At 43.0% G+C, this 26,073-nt stretch overlaps 1 protein-coding gene across 2 annotated transcripts in view; it reads right to left on the bottom strand.

Annotated features, from left to right (window-relative positions):
- CACNA2D1 (calcium voltage-gated channel auxiliary subunit alpha2delta 1) overlaps positions 1 to 26,073 on the bottom strand; it is a 1,701,483-nt gene that overhangs the window by 278,024 nt on the left and 1,397,386 nt on the right. For both annotated transcript variants that reach the window (XM_086919803.1, XM_086919796.1), the window contains exon 15: positions 16,193 to 16,282. In XM_086919803.1, coding sequence (XP_086775929.1) covers positions 16,193 to 16,282 — 90 coding nt within the window. The remainder of the gene's footprint in view (positions 1 to 16,192; positions 16,283 to 26,073) is intronic.

The raw sequence follows: 26,073 nt of genomic DNA, 5'->3' as shown, positions 1-26,073 counted from the left end.
AGGAATCGCAAAATGTATGCTTGATGCATCTGGGGAAAAGTCTTTAACCATAGGACTAGAACAGTGCTATTCATGCTGAGATGTAAAATGAGAAAAGGTTTTTACCACTCTAGGCACATTATTTTAGCTTTGGATTGGAAAAATGTTTTAAACTAACAAAACTACTGAAATTCAGCAGTTATCATTAACTCAAGTAAATATAAGTTGTGCCATATAGTAAATATAACTCAAGCCCCCGCCATGCACAGTGTTGCTATCAATTATGTAATTTAAGATGTCATTTCAGATGTTATCAATGCAGTCATTGAACATATCATGAGTGATGTAATATGTGAGGGTAGAAGCAGTGCACAACACTTACAGTGAGCGCGACAACCAAACTCTCTAATTATCCGAATAGAGATTGATGTAAGGGAAGTAAAACATGCAGCAAAGAAATTCAATGGTATTTATGTACTAAGGTTAGTAGCGTAGGTCTATAGTACGTCTTTGAAACATAGGCCTTAACTCTGACATATTAGTGCACATTCCTTTCTTGTGCTGCATGAACACGAAATACAACGGACTAACAAAAGGAGGGGCATTAACACTGGGACTAGTGGGTAAGATCACGATTCTATGATGCCAAGAGCCCCTTTAAAAATGTTATAAATACATTGTTTTAACAATTGGAAAATCCAGCCACTTTTAGCTGCTTCAGCTCTGTACATTTACTATGTTGTCTAGAATGTGTGAGACATATTTTCCTTTCTCGTTCTCTGGACCAACTCACTTTTCCACATGTGTTAAAAAGCATGTTTACTTTCTTAGATAGCTCAGCATAGACCTGCCTTTACTGTTCACTTGCACTACACACGCTCAATAAAAGGATTTCATGCAATAGAATAGACTACTTGAATTTCCTGCATTTTAAACCACTTGTTAGTATTTGGGTCTCTTAAAATAATGTATTAAAACGTAAATATCAGTCTATTCTTGGTTACGAGGGTCCTCCAATAATAAGTTCATAGTTAAAAAAATGTAACCACATGAACATTAATGCATCCGACTGCTTTATTAAATTGTTTTTAAAAAAACATCCTATTCACACAAATATTGGAAAAGGAAAAAGGTTTAAGTAAGTTCACTGGCCATTAGGAACATCTGGTCAGTGAACTCTTGGTCACAGCACATGACTTGTGATACCCAAGCGCACGTGATTCTTTTGTGTCGACCTTTGTCAAAAGTCTTGCAATGATAAATGTAAGATGGAGACGCATTTACAGTAATGAGGATCAAACTTAAGTTGACCGCCCGATAGTGAATGCATTTGTAGTGTCAGAGCTGATATGGAGACATACACAACTTACAGTAATGGATCAGTTGAGGCAAGCGCATCAAACTTGCGTATCATTTCAGGAAAACGAGCGATTGTGTTCAGTGTGCTTCGCTTCCTGCCTATCCTTCATTTACAAGAACAAAAAAAAGATAAGCAACAGGATAACTGCAGGAAAAAAAAGCTACGTAACTTTCTTTTATGCAATGAGAGGCCTAATACAAAACAAAACCTGCAAATGGGCACTAGGAAAAAAACAGTGATGTGTAAGCAATTTGAATGATTTAGCAAAGGGTAATTAATATGCTTAAGCTATAACCATGCTTTTAAATGTGGAGCAGAGCACGCTCTCTCTCTCTCTCTCTCTCTCTCTCCCTATGCAGATATGTTTGTATCCACTGAAAAAACTAAGTTTGAAGTGATGTTACAGTTAGCATATGAAATAACATCTTAGGTTCCATTAAAAAAAAAAACCTCAGAAATGAACGGGAAATAAATAAAGGCTAAAGGGACGTATAAGTTAAAGTAGCTATAACTTGTGCCACCACCATGCCCCCTGATGCCATCAATAATGTAATTTTGGATGTTGCAATAATGAGTTGATGTCATAAAACATGTCATGAGTGATGCAATAATGTAATTTTGGATGTTGCAATAATGAGTTGATGTGATAAAACATGTCATGAGTGATGCAATAATGTAATTTTGGATGTTGCAATAATGAGTTGATGTGATAAAACATGTCATGAGTGATGCAATATCTGAGTAAATTAGCAGCGAGGGTGCAAGTTATAGTTACTTAGGGAACAAGTTATAGATACTTGAGAAAAGACTATAACTGGTGAATTTCTTTGGTCTTGTTTGCTTTGCGATATGTTTTAACTGACATTTTCACCTATCTGTAACATCAGTGAATTTAATTTTTTTAATTTAATATTAAGTACATAGACAATTCCTGTGCGTGACACAGGCCGCCTACCTCACTGCTTCTGGCATGGGTTTTAGGTGCATGGTCTGGTATAGTTGTTTAGGGTTAAGGGTAGTGCAGTGCTGTTTGTGTAGTGTATGGGATAGTGTTTTAGGGTTTAGTGTAGCCCAGTGGTGTTTGGGTAGTGTAGGGGGTCGTGCTGGGGGTATATTTAGGGTTTAGGGTAGTGCAGTGGTGTTTCTGTAGTGTAGGGGCTCATGCTGGGGGTAGTGTTTTAGGGTTAAGGGTAGTTCAGTGGTGTTTGTGTAGTGTAGGGGGTAGTGTTTTAGGGGTTACTGTAGCGCAGTGTTTGGGTAGTGTGGGGGGCCGTGCTGTGGGTAGATTTAGGGTTTAAGGTAGTACAGATGTGTTTTGGTAGTATAGGGTATCGTGCTGGGGTAGTGTTTTACTGTTTAGGCCAGCACAGTGGTGTTTAGGTAGTATAGGGGGTCATGGTGGGGGTAGTGTTTTAGGGTTTAGGGAAGCGCAGTGGTGTTTGTGTACTGTAGGGGGTAGTGGTTTAGGGCAGTGCAGTGGTGTTTGTGTAGTGTAGGGGCTCGTGCTGGGGTAGTGTTTTAGGGTTGAGGGTAGTGCAGTGGTGTTTGAGTTGTGTAGGGGGTAGTGCTCACTAAGGAATTAACTGGGAGTCTACTGCTGGTATTGAAAGTGATAGTTCAGTCTGCATGTCAGAATTTTCAAATTAAATAGAAGAACCTTTGAGATCTCGCTTAAAACATGACCTAATTTTCCTTTCTCAACTCTAACCATAATTTCTATGACAAAATTAACCCCCTCATTTTGTTCCTATTTCAATTAAATGTTTTAAGTGTTACCAGTTTATATCAATCAAGATGGCTTCAGGTGTACCATCATTTTGTCATAAGTAAGACTGTAAGCGCTCTAGTTGATTCTTTAGAACACTCTGGGTAGCTGCAGTAGAACACAAAGGAATCAACTGCCAGGCTGCTCCTGTTGAAATATAACAGGAAGATATATACGAGATCTCTCTTAAAACATGTCCTAATTTTTCTTTCTACAGCACTAACCATAATTTCTAGGACAAAATGAACCCCCTCATTGTATTCCTTTTTAAATTAAGTGTTTTAAGTGGTACCAGTTTATTACAATCAAGATGGCTTCAGGTGTGCCATACTTTTGTCATTAATAATGCTGTTAGCGCTCTGGTTGTTCTTTAGAACATTCTGGGAAGCTGAAGCAGAACACAAAGCAATCAACTGACAGGTTGTTCCTTTTGAAATATAACAGGAAGATATTTGAGATTTCACTTAAAACATGTCCTAATTCTTCTTCCTGCAGCACGATCCATAATTTCTATGACAAAATAAGCCCCCTCATTTTGTTCCTATTTCAATTAAATGATTTAAGTGTTACCAGTTTATATCAATCAAGATGGCTTCAGGTGTACCATCATTTTGTCATAAGTAAGACTGTAAGCGCTCTAGTTGATTCTTTAGAACACTCTGGGTAGCTGCAGTAGAACACAAAGGAATCAACTGCCAGGCTGCTCCTGTTGAAATATAACAGGAAGATATATACGAGATCTCTCTTAAAACATGTCCTAATTTTTCTTTCTACAGCACTAACCATAATTTCTAGGACAAAATGAACCCCCTCATTGTATTCCTTTTTAAATTAAGTGTTTTAAGTGGTACCAGTTTATTACACTCAAGATGGCTTCCGGTGTGCCATACTTTTGTCATTAATAACGCTGTTAGCGCTCTGGTTGTTCTTTAGAACATTCTGGGAAGCTGAAGCAGAACACAAAGCAATCAACTGACAGGTTGTTCCTTATGAAATATAACAGGAAGATATTTGAGATTTCACTTAAAACATGTACTAATTCTTCTTTCTGCAGCACGATCCATAATTTCTATGACAAAATAAGCCCCTTCATTTTATTCCTTTTTAGGTCTCGCTGAAGCCAACGTGCATGCCACACACATCACCACACACACAACCACACACACACAACCACACACACACAACCACACACACAACCACACACAGACACAACAAAACATACAATCACAACCACACACACAACCACACACACAACCACAAACACAACACACACAACTACACACAGCCACACACACACACAACCACACACACAACCACAACCACACACACAACCACACAAACAACCACATAAACAACCACAAAAACACAACCACACACCCAACCACACACACACACACAACCACACACAACCACACACACAACCACACACACAGCCACACATACAACCACACACACACAACAATACACACAAACAACCACACCCAACCACACCCAACCACCCAACCAACCACTCATACAACCACACACACAACCACACACACACATACAACTACACACAAACAAACACACACACAACCACACACACACAACCCCAGACACACACAACCACACACACACACCACGCACATCTATCTATCTACCGCCCTCACTCTATCTATCTATCACCCTCACTCTATCTAAATATCTATCTGTCGCCCTCACTCTAATTATCTATCTATCTATCTATCTATCTATCTATCTATCTATCTATCTATCTATCTATCTATCTATCTATCTATCTATCTATCTATCTATCTATCTATCTATCTATCTATCGCCCACACTCTATCTTATCTATATGTCTATCTTACGCCCATTCTCTATCTATCTGTCTATCTATCAACCACACTCTACCTATCTGTCTATCTATTGCACTCACTCTATCGCCATCACTCTATCTATCTATCGCTCTCACTCTATCGCCATCACTCTATCTATCTATCGGTCTCACTCTGTCTATCTATCTATCTATCTATTGCCCTCACTCTGTCTATCTATCTATCTATCGCCCTCACTCTATCAATCTATCTATCTATCTATCTATCTATCTATCTATCTATCTATCTATCTATCTATCTATCTATCTATCTATCTATCTATCTATCTATCTATCTATCTATCTATCTATCTATCTATCGCCCTCACTCTATCTATTTATCGCCCTCCCTCTATCTATCGCACCACCACAGCATCACTCAGGGGCACCACAACATCACTATGAGCTACCACAGCATCACTGAATGCCACAGCATCACTGAATGCCACAGCATCACTCGTCGCCACCATAACATCACTCAGCGCGACCACAACATCAATCTGTGCAACCATTCAACAACAACTGGTTCGAATATGTTCTCTCAATTTTTCAAGCTTTATTAAAATGTCACAAAAAGATGTTAATATTTCACTTCTGTTCTTGGATTTTCGTCGCAATAAAATACACTGAACATTTGTTTACAAAAGTTTAAGCTATTGCCATTATAAATTACAATACATTTTATTTAAATATTATTTATTTTAAAAAAATTCAAAGCAATTGTTATTTGTAATGTCACGTAAATACAAAACATGTTGCATTACAAATGCTATAGGTGTCACATTTGCAAAAGTTAACAGTATTGGCATTGTAAATGACAAAGCTGTTAATTTTGCTATTTTCATAACCAACACATAAATAAAAAAAGTGTAATTTACAATACCAGTAGCTCAAATGTTCCTAATGCGAGACCTATTGCATTGCAAATGCTTGTTAAACTAAATGTTTTTAGTGGTACCAGTTTATTCCAATCAAGATGGCTTCAGGTGTGCCATTCTTTTGTCATTAATAAGGCTGTTAGTGCTCTAGTTTTTCTTTAGAACACTCTGGGAAGCTGCAGTAGAACAAAAAGCAATCAACTTACAGGCTGTTCCTTTTGAAATATAACAGGAAGATATTTGAGATCTCACTTAAAACATGTCCTAATTTTTCTTTCTACAGCACTAACCATAATTTCTATGACAAAAATAAGCCCCCTTATTTTGTTCCTTTTTAAATTAAATGTTGTAAGTGTTACCAGTTTATTCCAATCAAGATGGCTTCAGAGGTGCCATAATTTTGTCATAAGTAAGACTGTTAACGCTCTAGTTGTCCTTTAGAACACTCTGGGAAGCTGTGGTAGAACACAAAGGAATCAACTGACAGTCCCTGCCCTTATTGGATGTGCATGTTTTATTGAGAATAACAGACTTCATTATCACATGACTGATAAAGATAATGTGAATTTACAGAAACTATGCTCTCATTTTAGCTTCTGGAGCACCTTCCAAACCTCTAAGGGACAAGCATGAGAAAATAGTTTTCTCTCAAACTTGATTCATGATATCACAGCAGAAGGCTTTTTCACATGGTAAAATCACCTTAGAACACACCAAAATTCCTAAAATGAGTATGGTACCATCAACAAATGATTTATAATGTAACTAAAGTCCTAAACCCTTTATTAACTACAATGCTTTTTAATGAGGTGCTATCATGTATATTGGTCCCAAGATGGCTACCAACACTTCTTGGATGAAGTGCTGACAGCCAATCAGATCAGATGTGTGGTTAGGCTCTGCCCAGATATATATATATATTTTTTAACCTAAATTACTCAAAATCCACTGGAGCACATATCTTGAGACATAGCAAAGGCACATCGGGCTACCAGTCCCTACAATTTTGCAAAGTTTTGTGGAAATCCAATCAACCGTTCGGGCTCAAAGTGAGTCCAACCACCCTATGGAAATTAACATGGGAAAACACGTTATGGGACCCCCCTTGTATCTCGGCCCCCGCTTGACGAATCCCCACCAAACTTTCAGGGAAGGAGCGAGCCAAATTTAAGGAAAATTACAGGCAGATTCCTCAACCAGCGCCAAAGTTATTCCCAATAGAATGTTGCGGATTTCCTATAGAAAACAATCCTAACTATAACTACCTACTGGCGACCGCCAGTGGGTAATATATATATATATATATATATATATATATATATATATATATATATATATATATATATATATATATATATATATATATAGATATGTACAGTTGGGACTACATTTCTATAGGAAATTTGAAATGTGACCAAGAGGAACACTTCCTCGAAACGCGTCGAGTGGAGCTATTCATTAAAGCTCGTTGAAACTGCATGAAGCTGGCCTGGACATTCCTTCTTGATTGTGTTGGAAATTAGTTTTGAATATATATATATATATATATATATATATATATATATATATATATATATATATATATATATATATATATATATATATATACATACATATATTGTCCAACAAATTGCTCCTTCTGACAACCCCTCGCCTTCAGCTGGGGTGGCTCGTTCCGGCGTATAATGAGACTTTCCAATCGGAACGAATGTGAAAGCAATTCTTCACATACTACGGAATTCACGATGCCCAACGGGTACCATGGAAACCCCCGCATATACACGCCCCCCTGCAACACGTCATATGGGACTCGAGGTAGCGTTTTCTGACTCTTATACAACCCATCAAAATATCTAAACAGCATGGTTTTTATCCCTATAGTTCGGTGGTGAAGTCTGGTATAATTCTAATAATTTATCTTAATGAACTGAAAAGTACATGAAAATATGAATTTACATTTAGGTCTACTTTAATGATAATATCATAAGTCTAAGTGAAACAAATATATAATTAACTAAATAGTAAGCCCGTGATTACGAAAATGTAAAGTTTTACATGCATGTACAACTCGACAGTTCCAACATGGCGGCACAAAAAAAAAAACTGCTGAGTCTGCTTTCTATGTTGATGACCGAGTAAACTTAAATAGTTTGTTATGGTGACAGCAACTTGTGTGATCAAGCGCTCTGTGGAGTGCGAAATGCGTCACGTTGATTTATGGAGTAATAAATTCAACTTGTGTGGACTGGTACGTGGACTGTGGTTTTGTTTAACGACGCCCGAGTGCTCGCTAAGGAACGCCGTTTTAAAAGGATATATATATATATATATATATATATATAGATAGATAGATAGATAGATAGATAGATAGATAGATAGATAGATAGATAGATAGATAGATAGATAGATAGACAGATAGATAGATACCGTATACTCAAAACCAAAAATTCCTTTGCAGACGCAAAGTAGGCAGCGCACGTAGAAGTCGATTTCTCAGTTCAATTTATTCCACCAGTGCTGACACTAGAATGGAATGTTTAGTTAGCTTTGTTCCTGTGTTATGTGTTATGAGTTTTGCACTACTCTAATGAGTGTGTAAATATGAGAAGAACATTTTTCAGAAAGTAAAATCTTGGGGAAGATTGTTTTTTCAGACCTTTTCTTTACTTACAGAGCAAGTTATGTCAAGTTTCAACCACCTTTTTTAGAAAAAGTTACTGCTTGGTTACTGCTACTAACATCTTCCAAGCATATTTCTCAAAGAAATTTAGTGGCAAATGAAAAAATGTTCCTCATTCAATATACTAGACTTGACACCGCTGGAAATGAACTTTGAAGTCCCTTGATTGGATCGAATCATCAAATACAAAATTATTTGCACTATGCCGAAAGCATACTTTGCTAAAGGCTTAGCTCCTTACAGAATCTTACACCACGTACATCCACATCAAACTTCCCAATCAACCAACATAAACCTGATTAAACAGCAACGCTGCAACATTCTAACACATGAAGAAAGATCTGTTTCAGTTCAAAGTCCCAGACCTTTGTTAAACCTAGCACCATTGGCGTTGGTCTCCCCTGCATTTTTTTGCTTTTGCCTCCTGTGTTTTTGCTGTCGGTTAGACACCGATTTGCAGGTCTAGATGTTTTGGGCACTTTGCCACTGCTGTTCAGTGCCAAAGTGCAAGTGCTCCCTTTGTGAATTGTTGATATGGATTATTGATTCCATGATTGGCATATTTGATTTACTTGTCGGACCCCAGTATAGTGCACTGTGTGTGCCCACGGCCAGTAAATCAAATGCTTACTTATTTTTCTAAACTGGTGTGGTGTACATTTGTAGTGTTTTCACTTTATTACTATAGGTGTTAATAAATACTTTACACACTGCCTCTGCGATAAGCCTGTCTGCTCCTGCCAAGCTACCAAGGGAGTGAGCAGGGGTGATTTTAGAAGTAAATCCCCTTTACCCTTACTAGAAGCAAAGGTTCCAGCATTCTAGATCCCTGAACTTTGAACTCTTAGCATTCCAGCTTGTTGAATCTTGAACCCTTTTCTTCAACCATATGCTTTCTACTGTCCTGAATATCATTTTGTTTCTTTGACGACCATATTTACTGGGGCAACCTTACACTGAAAATGTGAGAAGGCGACCAGTTACCAGAGTGGCTGCAGCAGAAACCTTTCCTCAAAGAGTCTCATTGACTCTTCAGATAGACATGGATGAACAGTCAGGGTAGTATAGAGCTAATTTATGCAAACTGCACACAATTAAAAACATTTAAATAAATATATTGTCATGGTTCCAAGCTGTTGCTTCAAGACTCAAACCGCCATTTCCAGCGACATATGTGAGATGGTGTGAATGAGCTCTATGTGGGGTTAGCGGTACAGCCTTTTCCCACTTCCTGCAGTCCTGTATACTTAACAGCATGGGTTGGACTTCTGGATTGCAGCATACATAACCCACATCCTATTCTCAGATGCTTCTTTGTATTTTCACCTGATATCCTGTGTTTGCCCGTCCTGTTCCGCCGCAGATGGCGCTACTGAAGCTGAAGTTTTGTGGACCCTGTCTGGAGTTCTTCCGTCAGCTATTCAGAGAGCGCAGTGAGTAAACGCCTCGTTCACTGCCACTTGTATTTTGAGAACCTTTCCTGGTGTGCCTTCTCTTTGCTTTGTTAGGTAATTAGCACCTTGCCCTGGATCGCTTGTTAGGTACTTAGAACTACTTGCTGTGCTCTGCTGTTACCGTGATGGCAAGCAATCGAGCGCTTCTGAGTGTGGAAAAGCACTGGAGTGCTGTCCTTTAGCACATTCCTCATACATTGAAGTGCTTTTCATTTGTCTAGAGTCAAGTGCTGGAACGCTGCTGGTTCTTGGATACAAGCGCTGGAGCAATTGTGAGTTAGTGGTCATCTGTCTTTAATCAAGCACTGGAGCACTTTCCTTATCTGCTCACTTCATGCTGGGGCACCTTCATTATTGTTTTGGCTTGAAGCGCTGGAGCGCTCCTCTTATGAACATGGTAGTGACATGCTGGAGTGTTTTCATTTCACATATCCAGTCCAAGCCTGGAGCACTTAATTTGGTTCATGAGTAGATGCACATGGAGCACATACCATTTCTTTAGATACTCAGTGACATCCTGAGTATTCCTTAGAGGAGTTCCTGATTATGATCTTCTTAAACCATTCCAAGGTGAATACACTTAAAGCATCTATTCCTATTACGTAGGAGGGTGAGCATGTTTGTATGTACAGAAGAAAGATGTGTGCTTAGATTACAACATTGTCTTGTTATTTTTTTGGATATATTGCCTTCTCTCCTGTCGGTGCTTTCCTTCACACCTGTCTGCGTTTTCCATCTCGACGTACAGATCACTCTTCCCAAGGTAGATACAAAGACCATGGGTGGTAGGGACAAGCACACATGTCACATTGTCACAAGCTTGACCCCGTTCTTCATTTTTATGTGGAATTACAGTGAATTCCTACTTTACCTAACCGGGACCTCCTCTCCCGGACCCTAGCCTTTCCCTTGTTTTCAGATACACTCATAAGAAGGTAGAAGGGGAGGGACGGTGAAGTTGGTTCATATCTTCTCTGCAGGATCACTTTACAGGCTTGAAGGTAAGGCTCGTGGAGCATTGACTTCACGCTTGTCCCGGATACCCCACCACCTCCAGAACAAAATGCACGCCGGCGTAGCGGTCCTCCGAAACCCGATCCAAACTATGCTCCAATCCTCCAACCAAGGAAAGGTCGACAACGTGTCGTTCAGCTTCAAATTGCTTTTATTGTCAGCCGTTCAGCATGTCAGATGCGTTCCGCCTGCCCAGCTGGCTTGCTCACTAACATGAACAAGCCTGCTGGGCCGGCGAAACGCGTCTGACTTGCTAAACGGCTGACAATAAAAGCAATTTGAAGCTGAACGACAAGGCGTTGACATTTCCTTAGTTGCAAGAATGGAGCGTATATATGTATGTATATATATATATATATATATATTTATATATATATATATATATATATATATATATATATATATATATATATATATATATATATATATATATATATATATATATATATATATATATATTCAAGAGCAATGCGCCAAGCGCTTTCTGGGAGGGCTCACCACAACATCCCAGAACCATCCGGTCTCTTGCTTGTCCCGAAAAGCCTCACAGTGTGCCACCACAGGTTTAAAAAAAAGGTCCGACGCGTTTCGGGGCATACACGCCCCCTCTTCATGGACATTAACACAGAGGCACTGTGACTCATCAAAGCGATTCAAATGCCTTTTATTTGAATCCGGGCCGCCCTGAGTGGGTGTGGCTCAAAACACTTTCCAGCGAGGAACGCTGGTCCTTGTAGTTCGAAGATGAGTCGTTAGTACATCCTTAAGTAGGTGTGCCTGCTCGTGCTGTTTTGGTCTCAAGTAAATCCTTAAGTAGGAGGTTGGGGACACTCTGCGAGGTTGCAATCATTGATTGGTTTGTTGCGCTGGCAGGCAAGAAACGGTGTCCTCGCCACAGTCATCACCAGGTTCAGCGTTTCCGTATCACTGGCGGTGCGGAGCCCCTCCCACGGTCATGGCTAACCGTAAGTAATGTTCAAGAGCAATGCGCCAAGCGCTTTCTGGGAGGGCTCACCACAACATCCCAGAACCATCCGGTCTCTTGCTTGTCCCGAAAAGCCTCACAGTGTGCCACCACAGGTTTAAAAAAAAGGTCCGACGCGTTTCGGGGCATACACGCCCCCTCTTCATGGACATTAACACAGAGGCACTGTGACTCATCAAAGCGATTCAAATGCCTTTTATTTGAATCCGGGCCGCCCTGAGTGGGTGTGGCTCAAAACACTTTCCAGCGAGGAACGCTGGTCCTTGTAGTTCGAAGATGAGTCGTTAGTACATCCTTAAGTAGGTGTGCCTGCTCGTGCTGTTTTGGTCTCAAGTAAATCCTTAAGTAGGAGGTTGGGGACACTCTGCGAGGTTGCAATCATTGATTGGTTTGTTGCGCTGGCAGGCAAGAAACGGTGTCCTCGCCACAGTCATCACCAGGTTCAGCGTTTCCGTATCACTGGCGGTGCGGAGCCCCTCCCACGGTCATGGCTAACCGTAAGTAATGTTCAAGAGCAATGCGCCAAGCGCTTTCTGGGAGGGCTCACCACAACATCCCAGAACCATCCGGTCTCTTGCTTGTCCCGAAAAGCCTCACAGTGTGCCACCACAGGTTTAAAAAAAAGGTCCGACGCGTTTCGGGGCATACACGCCCCCTCTTCATGGACATTAACACAGAGGCACTGTGACTCATCAAAGCGATTCAAATGCCTTTTATTTGAATCCGGGCCGCCCTGAGTGGGTGTGGCTCAAAACACTTTCCAGCGAGGAACGCTGGTCCTTGTAGTTCGAAGATGAGTCGTTAGTACATCCTTAAGTAGGTGTGCCTGCTCGTGCTGTTTTGGTCTCAAGTAAATCCTTAAGTAGGAGGTTGGGGACACTCTGCGAGGTTGCAATCATTGATTGGTTTGTTGCGCTGGCAGGCAAGAAACGGTGTCCTCGCCACAGTCATCACCAGGTTCAGCGTTTCCGTATCACTGGCGGTGCGGAGCCCCTCCCACGGTCATGGCTAACCGTAAGTAATGTTCAAGAGCAATGCGCCAAGCGCTTTCTGGGAGGGCTCACCACAACATCCCAGAACCATCCGGTCTCTTGCTTGTCCCGAAAAGCCTCACAGTGTGCCACCACAGGTTTAAAAAAAAGGTCCGACGCGTTTCGGGGCATACACGCCCCCTCTTCATGGACATTAACACAGAGGCACTGTGACTCATCAAAGCGATTCAAATGCCTTTTATTTGAATCCGGGCCGCCCTGAGTGGGTGTGGCTCAAAACACTTTCCAGCGAGGAACGCTGGTCCTTGTAGTTCGAAGATGAGTCGTTAGTACATCCTTAAGTAGGTGTGCCTGCTCGTGCTGTTTTGGTCTATATATATATATATATATATATATATATATATATATATATATATATATATATATATATATATATATATATATATATATATATATATATATAACGGCAAAAAACCCTCCAGCACCTCCCGAACGGCGAACTGAGGATAAACGGACCACCGGGACCTCTTTAATGGCAGATTTTTATTTCATTTGTTCCTTGTTTCCTCAATGCGTTTCAGGCATCAAGTGCCCTTGATCACATAACAGGTAAGCAGTACGTCGTCGCTTTTTATACAATTACTCTTTTTTAAAAAAAAATCAAATTGCACACCACGTGACTATTGGAAAGTGAAAAAACACTATGGCATATCCATAACAGTAAAACACCATGCAAGGAAAGACTTTTTCATAACATTATGTTTTCATAGCCTGCAATTCATTGTATTTTTACGTCAACATTTCCATAACTATATATATATATATATATTCAGATAATGTAAAATGTTAGTCGGATCGTAGAATATATTTAGAACAACAAATAATATGCAATGCACAATGAAACTATGGCATAGAACAACACACCGTAAAACCACCATGTGTGCTATACACACTATGTATTGCTTTCAATCATCAGACGTTCTGGACATCCTATAACAAAGACTATATTATCACATAAACAGATGCAGCTAAAGAACCTTTGAAATGGGAAAGGAGCACTCACAAACAATATGCCATCAAGAGCACTTGCTGACAGTGATCAGTAAGTTTTAAAATGGAAAATTAACAATCCCTAACTACAAAATGATAATCTGTAGTGAGTCAGTAAGTTTATTTCTTACGTGTGCAATGTCTGAAAACACCTAATTATGGCGAGTAGTATTGAATAATGGGAAAAGATTAACAATGTAGCTCTGACATGCAAAGGACGGGGGTAGTATTTGATTTCAAAAATGTGCATTTACTTACTCCAGGAAGGTAAGTATATTTTTAATTTTGGATTTCATGTGAGAGCATTCATTCAGTCTCTGGTGAGGTGTATGTAGGGCTTCAAGGCAATGTGTCTGGGTCATGGTACTTCTTTGGATGAATGGTGGCTTCAAACAGGCACAATATGCAGCAGGACAGACCAGCTGAGCTTCAGCAGGAGTGTTCATGCTTGTTCATAGCCTGAACTAAAGGAGCTAACATCAACCATCAACAGCAGCGGGTTTACACAGTTTCAGGGCCAAAAAATTGTGTTCTGCAAGTTGGGTGAAAGCTCTGGCTTATATGTACAAGTTCTGGCAGTTGGACAATTCTCACTGCCAAACATACCCAAGGCATTGTCTCGATTCAAGAGTTGAGTGGTCACTCAGAATCAGAATTAAATGTATTATACAATTACTTAAAGTCATTACAATATCATAACACAGTTACTAAGGGGCATATGTATCATCCGTTTTTTTAGTTGCAAACGCAGCGATTCGCAAAAAAGCAAAGTTTGCGACGAAAAATTCGGAAAACGCGATGTATGAGTAAAATCGCATCGCAAAATTAAGGAATCGCAAAATTTGTGATTCCTTAATTTTGTGTCAACATTGAAGGAATCACAAATTGGGATTCCTTAAATGCTATGTATGAAGCACCCAAGTTGTGCGTTTTCTCATTAAGAAATTCGCAAATTACCACCAACTTGAAGTTGGTGGTAATTTGCAATTTCTTTCACAAATGCACTTTTTGGCATTTATAAAGGTGCCATGTGGCGCACAGGGCATGTATATGCACCATATGCACACATATGTTCATTTCAGGGGTGCATCAGTGTGTCCTTATGACACCCTTGCACCCTTGAAATTATTCTCAATTTGCAATTCCCAAATTGCAAATCGCAAATTGAGTATGACTTCCCAATCATTCCTATGGGCCTCCACGGCCCATAGAAATTTATGGGAAGGTATTCCTTAATTGCAATTTTGCAATTTGCAAATCGCAATTAAGGAATATTAGGAATTCGCATAAGAATTGCGAATTTTTAAATACATCCCATTTTGCAATTCCCAAATAGCGATTCTCAAAAAATTGCAATATGAGAATCGCAAACCCGGATGTTGATACATCTGCCCCTAAATTACAAATATGAATTGCATGAATCTTAACAATGTTCCATCATCACTCACTCATTTGCAGTGGATACTAACATGCATTAACATTTTGAGAAACTGTCACTAAGATTGATGCACATAAAAAATTTGAACATACTGAACATGGTATTTTTGGGGATTTGGCCCCAATAATGGCAGTCCATTTAAAATGCTTCAAGTTAAAGTGCTCCTTGAAATGCAGGTTAAAATGTGCACAACAATATGTCACAGTTTTATGAAGAAAACATAAAGAAGATGTTTACTTTAACTGCTCATTGAAGAATTCAGTTTATTCACATAGGAGTTTGTAGCACATAAGAGGCAGTAACCAAGATTTAACCCACACTGCGTTAGCCAATTTCCGCTGTAAGTTCTTTCACCTTCTTCTAGACTAACCTTGTTTCCAACTTGCAAATGAATGATATCAGGAGTTTTCGTCTAATTGGCTCAATGGGTGCATACCATTACTGCAGGTCTCAGACTACATTAGGTCGTTTTTATCAAAGCTGAACTGGAAGCACTGTCCTGATATCATGAAATGAGGTGGGCTGGATATTAGTGTTCCAGGAGATCATAAAATTACAAAATTTATATTTAATGGTCAATATTTACAATGTTCTGAATTGATAACTGATTTAGCATTCAATAGTATTCTTTTTAATAAATCCCTATATGTTTCAATCCAGTTTACCAGCTGGAAAGTGGCTAAAGAACGTGTGCCTGATTCTCAGTTTATTCTGATCACCAGAAATGACTCAAGGATCTTACCAGAGCATCCAAATAGACGTTGGTCCACTGAACTTGTTTGGCTTTCTCCCCAGCTAAAACCATTGGTCTCCCAAGAACATCTAAGTATTCCTAATCAAAAAGACACGGTATCAGGGCATTAGTAATTCTGTGCAGATTTACATTATCATAATTTGCTATATTCAGGCAATGTCCTAATCAATCTGACTTTAGTGTAGCTTCAAGTTTAAAATCATATGTCTTCATTACAATTTACAAAAATTCATTCGTTAATTATTTTATTCAAAATGCATATTACTAGTGCAACACATTTGTTTTAAAGGGACTGAAAAAGTTAATTTGGCGATTGTGGTTCTTAATAGCAAACATACAACTTTCCTAAAGCAAAGTCGGCTCTAGTTTGTGATTTTACAAGGAGTGAGTTACATTTTCAGCCCTCTAGGAGATCACTTCTAATATTCTCTGTCACCAAATGGGTGAAGATTATGGGCCCAAATGACAAACAGATGGATGTTGGAACCAGTTCTGGAGCCACAAGAGATACATCGGTTACTGGATCCAACTGTGAGTATAGAGTCCATGTACCACTAATGTCCTCGGACTGACCCACAATGCTATCCAAAAACAGAGCAACAGGTACACTCCTTTAGACACTTGACTTTCGCAAGGCAAGCAATCCAAGTCATACTCAGGGGGACAGTGTGGGGTTAAGGACTTAGAACTCAGTACCTCACAAAATATTTCTCAATAAATCAATTTTCCAGCCAAAGCTTTTTCTTGACCAAAAACGTACTTTATGTTACTTATAATGCAATACTACACACATATGTTTGCTACTGCATTGGGAACATGTTGACAACTGAAGGAAATTGATTAATGAAGTATTTTGAGCAATTCCACTTCTGTCTATGGTTGTTGTGACCCTAGGAGCTGTCCTTAAATTCTCTTATGACAATTCTGTACTTAACACTAAATGGCAGACAAGTATATGAAAATCAAATGTCTCAAACCACTAAAGGGCTTGTTGGAACCATTTAACTTGGTCACTGTGTGAAGGCTGCAATTTGAGGGGTGTGCCATGTCTTCGCCTAAATGGCCTTTTTTCCAGACATCTTAGCAGTGCACGGAACAGTTGCCTTCATGCGAGGAGCAGTTATGGCTCAAGTAGGTGTGGTCACAGGCATCCGCAGCCGGTAGTGGGAGTACTGGCTGGGCGGTGACATCATGGGGAGGGGGAGGGGCCGGGTGGGTGGTAGTAATGTATGGATTACGGAGTTTAACAGGTAAGTAAACATATAAATAAATTAAACGAATTTTGTTGCATGCACTGCATCACCAAATGCGATGCAGTGCGCGCAGCGAAATTTGTTTTATGTATTTATATGTTTTCTTACCTGTTAAACTCCGCAATCCAAACATTACTACCCCCCACCCTGCCCTCCCGCTTCCCACATCACCGCCCGGCCAGTACTCCCACTACCGGCCGTGGCTGGTCACAGGCCTTAACAAAACTCTTCAGTGGCCAAACAAGATAACAGGACATCCAGGTGTCACATGAAAAGGGAACAGCTATGATGGGAGAGTTTAGTTGTTGCTGGATCCTGCACTCTATAAGACATAATAGGTCACAAGGGTAATCTTCAGGGCACTCTGTACAGTTTTCGAAATGCATCATGAATTGTGTGAGGCAGTTTTAGTCTTTTCAGCACATCATGCGTTAGAGAGGTATAAGGGGCCCCTATGGTTATGGGCCCACAGCATCAGGCTATGTAAGCTTTAGTCTTCACCTGCAATCTAGCTAAATTCTCACAGGCCCAGGAGGAGATCATCTTGATACCCACTTTGGGGGAGCTGGGCCCACTAACTCAGGAAATAGAAGTACAAAGGATCACCATATGTCTTTGCAGTGCTGATATCTCCAGTGCTTCACATGCGCTGTTACGCATGTAATTTGATCAGTGCTTCTTCTGGTCAGTATATGGGCTAAGCTCTCCCTTAGGCAAACTCCTTCTGCAGAAACACCTGCAATGCGTATCTCTTAGCAGCATGGACAGGTTACTCTTCTCAAGGAAACTCTAGTACTTCCAACAGGAGTTTTTGGACTCCAGGTGATATGCACTCCCTCTTTTTGTCTTTTTCAACTGCATACCTTGTCAGGTTAAACTTTTTTATTTTAATGATCTTTGGGTCCATGGACAATACATATTTTGGGGCACCCAGTAGAGAACTTTACATGTATTCATTACATGCAGCAAATACAGCAAATTCAAGTCCTTATGGGTGATGAGTTTTAGAGAGTTGAAGAAAAAAGAAATTGGAGTGGCGGAGAGAAAGGTGGGAATTTTGTTATTTATGAGGTAGAGACCGATGTGATCCAAGAATATAGAGGAAGAAATCGATGAAATACAGAAAGGTGAGACAGAAATGAGTGGAGGTAGAGCAATAGGTTTGGAAGACAGAAGTAAGTTGGAGTACGCTATAGGGAGGTAGAGAGAGAAGTAGAGAAAGATAAATATGGTGAGCAATGTAGGGAGACATGGCAGAGCAAAATATTATTGATGTACAGGAAGTGGGATCTGTAGGAAGATAGAGCGTGGTGAGTGAGGGATAGGTAGAAACAGAGGTGGGAATAAACAGAGAGTTGGGGTTAGAAAAAGACAGTGGGGAGAGAGAGAGTCTTTTAAATGGAGCAACCATTCTACCAGGGGGCCTTGGACGGTTTCTCACTTTCTCCATGCCTTGAAATGTCTCTCAGGTGAAATAAATTAACTGGACTGGCACGTGCAGCCAGTCTTAAAACATTATATGCAATGTGGAATTTTGGGCCAGAGTTTTGAAAACATTGCCCTGGCATGTATGTGTCGTGTTCTTTAGCCCCAGGAATACGCGGGACACGAGGTCATTATAAAGGTACAATTTATTCAATTATTGATACAGCTGTCTTGTCCCTTGACCTCTCACCTTGAGGTCCTCCTTGGAATGCCCCTGTCCCTTCCTGCCCCTCCTCTGGACCGGAAGCGGTGTCCGGTGTCCCTTGGCCTCTGCCCTCTGCCCAGGGTCCTTGTGTCCCTGTCCTGGGCATGACATCTCCCCCCTTGATGCAAAACAAACATTTTGCCTGATGCTGCCTGTGGTCATGGAGAGATAGGTAGGTATATATATATATATATATATATATATATATATATATATATATATATAGAGAGAGAGAGAGAGAGAGATAGGGAGAGTCTCCACAGGCCGCCGTCTCTTTACATCTCCTCAATCAGTCTTTTGGTCTTCTTGCATTCTCTTCTTGGCCATTGTTCTCTGATGTCCTCTGGTGCTGCTTCCTCTTGGGTGTCTTCCTTCAGCCCAGGTGTCGTCAGCTCCTCTTCTTTTGTCTTCAATTCTCTGAAGTGCGAGCTATTTCGGGTGATGTGATATTGTCTTGCTGACGCCGTTATCATTGGCCCCTTCACTTCTGTCATCGTCAATAGGTCTCTTGAGAATGCACTGTCTGACTTCCGTAGTTGTCTTTGCCGGACTACCACGGTGTCCCCCTTTTTCACTTTAGTGTCGGTTGCATGTCTCCTCAACGTACGCCTTCATTTTTGTTTTCGCTTCTTTGTCTCTCTCAGCTATGTCTTTTTGCTCCACCCTTTCCACTTCTTTCACTTGGGGCAACTTTGTTCTACTTGATCGCCCCAACACCAGTTCAGCAGGGGCACCTTCCTGTGGAACTGTGAGGGGTGTTCTGATAGTCTCTCAGCACTTGGCATAGTGCTTGTCAAATTGAGATCTGTCTTAGCTTTGTCCTCTGTATTGCCTTTTTGATTGTTCCCATAAACCAGTCGGCCATTCCCTTTGCTTGTGGCCACAGAGGCGTTATTCTTCGATGGTGGATCCCAAGGTATTCCATGAACCTTTTGAATTCTTCTCCAGAGAATGGTGGGCCATTGTCTGTCTTCAGTGTCTGTGGTGAGCCCAATGCTGCGAATATGTCATCCAAGATTGGCAATGTTGCGTTTGCTGATGTTGATGCTACTTGTCTCACTATTGGGAACCTGGAGAACTCATCTATTATTACCAGTAGGTAATTTACTGTTTCCAGAGGCCCATAGAAATCAGCTGCCAGTTCTGTCCACACTGCCTTTGGAAGTGTGGGCATTTGCAGTGGCTCCGGCTTTGATGGGGGCCCCGTTATTTGGCAGATGTGACAGTGCATAACAGTTTCTTCTACCATGTTGTCTAGTCCCGGGAACCATACTTTTTCTCGCAGCATTTTTTTTTTGCTACAATCCCTCGATGTGACTAGTGTGATAGTTCTACAGTCCTTCTTCTCAGTGTTCGGGGCATTACTATCCGGGTGCCTCTCATCACTATTCCGTTCTGGCTTTCTGAGAGTTCTTCACTGAACGCCAACAGTTCTTCTTTTATTACTCTTTCTGTCGTTGTTTACGTGCCTCCACCTTTGCTGCTTAGTCACTTTCATTATGGTTTGCATGGTGATGTCTTGCTTTGTCTCCTGTTCTAGCTCTTCCATCGTTATGGTTGCCGGTGTGTTGTGTTTGAGTGCAAAGTTTAGATATTCCTCCACCATAGTTGTCGCTTGGGAAGCTTGTGGCAGGGGGTGCCTTGATACATAGTCAGCTGGATTGTGTTCCTTCCCTGGTTTGTGTATTATTTTGAAGTTGTAGTCCATTAGCCTTATCCCCCACCTCTCTATCCTGGGTGGTATCTTTGCATTTGGATTTCCATATATCGTTATCAGTGCTTGGTGATCTGTTATAATTGTGAACGTCTTTCCGTAGATGAACATGTGGTAGTGTTCACATGCCCACACTACCGCCAAGCCTTCTTTTTCCGGCTGGGAGTATCCTTTTTCTACGTCCAATAGACTTTTGCTTCTGTATGCCACTACGTGTCTTGGGGCATCTTTTCCTGGTTGGTGTTGTGCCAATATTGCTCCCAGTCCCACTAGACTGGCATCTACCGTCAGTTCAGTGCACAGCCTCGGATCAAAATATGCTAGGTGGTCTACTGCCGTCACAGCATGTCTGAACTCTTTTAAAGCTTTGCTGCAGTCTTCGGTCCATGTGAAGCTTTGTCCTTGTTTTGTCAGTTCCCTCAATGGTGCACTCACAGTGGCAAAGTCTTGAATGTATCTTGCACAGTAGCTTGCAAGGCCGAGGAATGACCTCACTTCTGCCACATCACTCGGTTCGTTCGCTTTTTCCAGTGTCCTGACTTTGTTGCGGTCTGGCGGCATTCCAGTCTTGGAGAAGATGTGACCAAAGAATACTAATTCGTCCCGTTCCAGCTCACATTTGTCCTCATTTAGTGTCAGACCGCCTGCTCTAGGTGTGAGCATACATCTATCAATGCTTTGTTATGTTCCTAGTTTGATTTTCCAAAAACTAGAATGTCATCTCTGTAGTTTAGACTATTTTTCACTGGTCTTATTATTTGTCATATGGTTTCCTGAAATATCTCTGCAGCGGACGATATTCCAAAACTCAAGCGTTTATACCTGAAGAGACCTAGGTGTGGAAAACATTGTGATGTATCGTGACTGAGGACTACCCAACGGACCTACAACACTGCCACCCTCAACACACTCAATGCCGGCCGGAACCCTGCCTGCTACCGAGCAACCCCGAGATGCCGAGATGCACCCACGGACCCTTCGCCTGCCAAGCCTGCCGAATCACCTGCTCCCGGACCTGCACCACCCCCGCCAAGTCGAGCACCAGCAGCAACAACCTGAAGTGCAGCCTACTCAACACCCGCTCAATCCACAGGCATGCTGTGGAACTCTGGGACCTGCTCGACACGACAGCACCGGACATGGCCTTCCTCACCGAAACCTGGATGAACGCCTCCTCAGTGCCCAACATCGCCATAGCTATCCCGGACAGATACAAGATCACCCGGAAGGGCCGCGTCAACCAGGCGGGAGGAGGCATCGCCATCGTACACAGGAACACCATCCGCATCACGACTAACTCCGACGAAACCTTCACCGCCGCCGAACACCTGCACTTCCAGATACACACTGACCCCAAGACCACCCTCCGCGGCACCCTCATCTACAGACCACCTGGTCCACGCACACAATTCAGCGAAGACATCGCAGACTTCATCAGCCCGCACACCCTGCCCTCCGCCGACTACATCCTCCTAGGGGACCTCAACTTTCACCTGGAGAACAACAACGGCAGAAACACCACTGCCCTGCTGGACAACCTCGCCAACCTCAAACTCAAGCAACTGGTGAACACCCCCACCCACTACGACGGTCACACGCTTGACCCCGTCTTCTCATCCAGCAAGCACATCTCCTTCAGCCACGCCACCGAACTTCACTGGACCGACCACAGCTGCGTCCACTTCAGCTTCAGCAACAGGTCCTCCGCCGAAGCTGGAGCAAGATCACCTCCGAGCAGCTCACCGCCTCCCTCAGCCAGAACACTCCGACCAGCACAACGGACCCCAACGAAGCAGCCAGCAACCTCACCAAGTGGCTGACCGCCTGCGCCGATGACCTCGCACCACTAAAGAACCCTCCCAGCAGACCCGACAACAAGAAAACCTCCTGGTTCACAGACGAACTCAAGGAATCCTAGAAGAACTGCTGCACTCTCGAGAAATCCTGGCGACTAGACCACACCACAGACAACAGGGCCGCCCTCAAGCACGCCATCCGCAAACACCATCAGCTGATCCGCGCCACCAAGAAGACGGCATTCAAAGAACGACTGGACAACAACACCCACGACAGCAAGGAACTCTTCAGCATCGTCAAAGAGTTCTCCAACCCCAGCGCCAGAAACAACGACATCACTTCCTCGCAAGACCTCTGCAACTCACTCGCCTCATTCTTCCACCGCAAGATCGCCGACATACACAACAGCTTTGACGCACAGACCACGCACCCCACCACCAAACCAGCGCCCGCCACCACCACCCTCTGCAACTGGACCCCGATCAGCACCGAAGACACCACCCGCACGATGAACCCCATCCACTCCGGATCACCAACTGACCCGTGTCCCCACCATGTCTTCAACAAAGCTGACGCCACCATCGCACCCCATCTCCGAGACACCATCAACTCCTCCTTCCATACCGCCACCTTCCGGGAGAGCTGGAAGCACGCCGAGCTGACCGCCCTCCTGAAGAAACCGACGGCTGACCCCACTGACCTCAAGAGCTACCGGCCCATCTCACTCCTTCCTTTTTCGGCCAAAGTCATCGAGAAGACCGTCAACAAACAGCTTGCCGCCTTCCTCGAGACAAACGGATCCCTCGATCCCTCGCAGTCCGGGTTTCGGGCCAACCACAGCACCGAGACCGCCCTAATCGCAGCCACCGACGACATCAGAACCCTGATAGACAACGGGTAAACAGCGGCCCTCATCCTCCTGGACCTCTCTGCAGCATTCGACACCGTCTGCCACCGCACCCTAGTGCCTCAGCAACGTCGGAATCCGAGAGAAAGCGCTGGAGTGGATCATCTTGTTCCTCACCGGAAGAACCCAGAGAGTCCGCCTCCCTCCGTTCAGATCCGAGGCCATCGAAGTCATCTGCGGCGTACCACAAGGATCATCACTCAGCCCCACCCTCTTCAACGTCTACATGAGCCCCCTCGCTGCCATCGCACGCCAGCACAACCTCAACATCATCTCCTATGTCGACGACACCCAGCTCATCCTCTCCCTCATCAACGACCTCACCACCGCCAGAGCCAACCTACACAAAGGTATGAAAGACGTCGCCGACAGGAAGAGAAACAGCCGCCTTAAACTGAACAAGACGGAAATCCTCATCCTGGGATCAGCACCCTCCGCCTGGGACGACTCCTGGTGGCCCCCGGCCCTGGGCACCGCTCCCAAACCAACGGACCACGCATGAAACCTGGGCTTCATCCTGGACTCCTCCCTGTCAATGACCAGACAAGTCAACGCCGTCTCAGCCTCGTGCTTTAACACCCTGTGCATGATCCGCAAGATCTTCAGATGGATCCCTACGGAAACCAGGAAGACCGTCACCCAGGCACTCGTCTCCAGCCGACTAGACTACGGGAACACCCTCTACACCGGAACCACAGCCAAACTTCAAAAAAGACTCCAACGCATCCAGAACGCCTCCGCACGACTCATCCTCGACATCCCCCAACACAGCCACATCTCTGGACACCTGAGAGACCTGCAGTGGCTCCCCGTCAGCAAGAGAATCACGTTCAGACTCCTCACCCACGCACACAAGGCTCTCCACAACCTGGGCCCCAAGTACCTCAACGACCGCATGACCTTCTACACGCCCACCCGCCAGCTACGATCGACCAGCCACGCACTCGCCACCGTTCCACGCATCCGCAGAGCCACCGCCGGAGGAAGATCCTTCTCCTACCTGGCAGCCAAGACTTGGAACTCCCTCCCCACCCACCTTCGGTGAACCCAAGACCATCTCTCCTTCAGGAAGCAGCTCAAGACCTGGCTGTTCGAGCAGTAACTTACACCTCCCCCAGCGCCTTGAGACCCTCCCGGGTGAGTAGAGCGCTTTACAAATGCCGTGATTGATTGATTGTTTGATCTAGTTCTAGCTGGTGGTATCCCTTGCATAAGTCTAGTTTTGAGAAACGTCTTGTGCCTGTTAGGCAGCTGATCATATCATCAAGATGTGGTCCGGGATGCCTCTCATGTTCAATTGCCTTGTTTGGTATCCTCATGTTGACACATATTCTTATTTTTGATGTGTCCTTCTTTGGCATGGCCACGATTGGTGAAACCCATGGGATTGGTCCTTCTGCTGGTTCTATGATGTCTTGCCTGAGGAGTGCTTCAAGTTCTTCCTCTACTTCTGGCTGCAGGTGTATGGACACTCTCCGATGGTGTTGCGCTATTGGCCTGACTGTTTCGTCAATGTGTAGCATTATTTGGCGCACTTTCAATTTTCCTAGTCCCTGCAGTAGCTTGGGGTATTCCTTCAGGATGCTTCTTTTCTCTGACATGTTGTATGTAATAGCCATGAGACCCATTATCTGAGCCGTGATGTTGCTCAATAGGCATGGTGCTGGGATGTCACCCTTCAGCACATGGATGTCTTCTTTGATCTTTTGGTCTTTGTATGTCAGTTCTTCTGTAAATTTTCCCATGTTTGTCACTGGTTTCCGGGACCCCCAAGTGGAGACTTCAACTTGTGACGGTCTCATTGTTGGCTTTATTTTCATCTTTTCGTATTCCGACACACACATGATATTACATGTTGCACCTCTGTCCAGGACAAACTTTGTTTTGTGTGATCCTACGCTTATGGTCACAGATTCTGTCTTTTTCATTTTGCTTTTGTCTACCAGTCATATTCTTTCTTCTTTTTCATCCTCATCAGTTGATTCTGCAGTAACACCCAACATAAGATGTAGTCGTTCAGTCTTTTCTTCTTCCTTTCTTCACCTGACTCTAGTGATGAGCTCCTTTTTCCTGGTTCAACATGCCTGACATGCCTGCTTATCAACACTCGTGGTGTCCCCATTCTTCCTCTGTCATTCCTGAAATGTACTCCTTGACACATACTGGCATAGTGATTCCTCCCATTGCATTTCCTGCACGTCTGGCCAAATGCTGGGCATGTGCCTCGATGTGGAAATTCAAGTCCACACCTGTAGCATGTTCCTTCAGGTTGTTTCTTTGCTGCCTGTTCATTCCTGTCTTTTTTCCAGCCGCCTGCGCGATTGTTATTTGTTATGCGGTGTGCTTGTTCCACTCGTTTATCTTTTCCTCGCTCCATTTCCTAGTGACAAGATGTTCTCTAGTGATGTTGGTTCCTTCAGAATCCTTGCACCGAACTCCGTGTCGCGGCAGCCCTCAATGATACGCAGCCTGATTGCTTGTTTATTATCAAATTTGTCAAACTCACAG

The sequence above is a fragment of the Lissotriton vulgaris genome, chromosome 1_1 (genome assembly GCF_964263255.1).
Source record: "Lissotriton vulgaris chromosome 1_1, aLisVul1.2, whole genome shotgun sequence".
Lineage (NCBI taxonomy): Eukaryota > Metazoa > Chordata > Amphibia > Caudata > Salamandridae > Lissotriton > Lissotriton vulgaris.
Note: the sequence above shows the minus strand (reverse complement) of the source record. Positions and strands in the feature narration are given on the sequence as shown.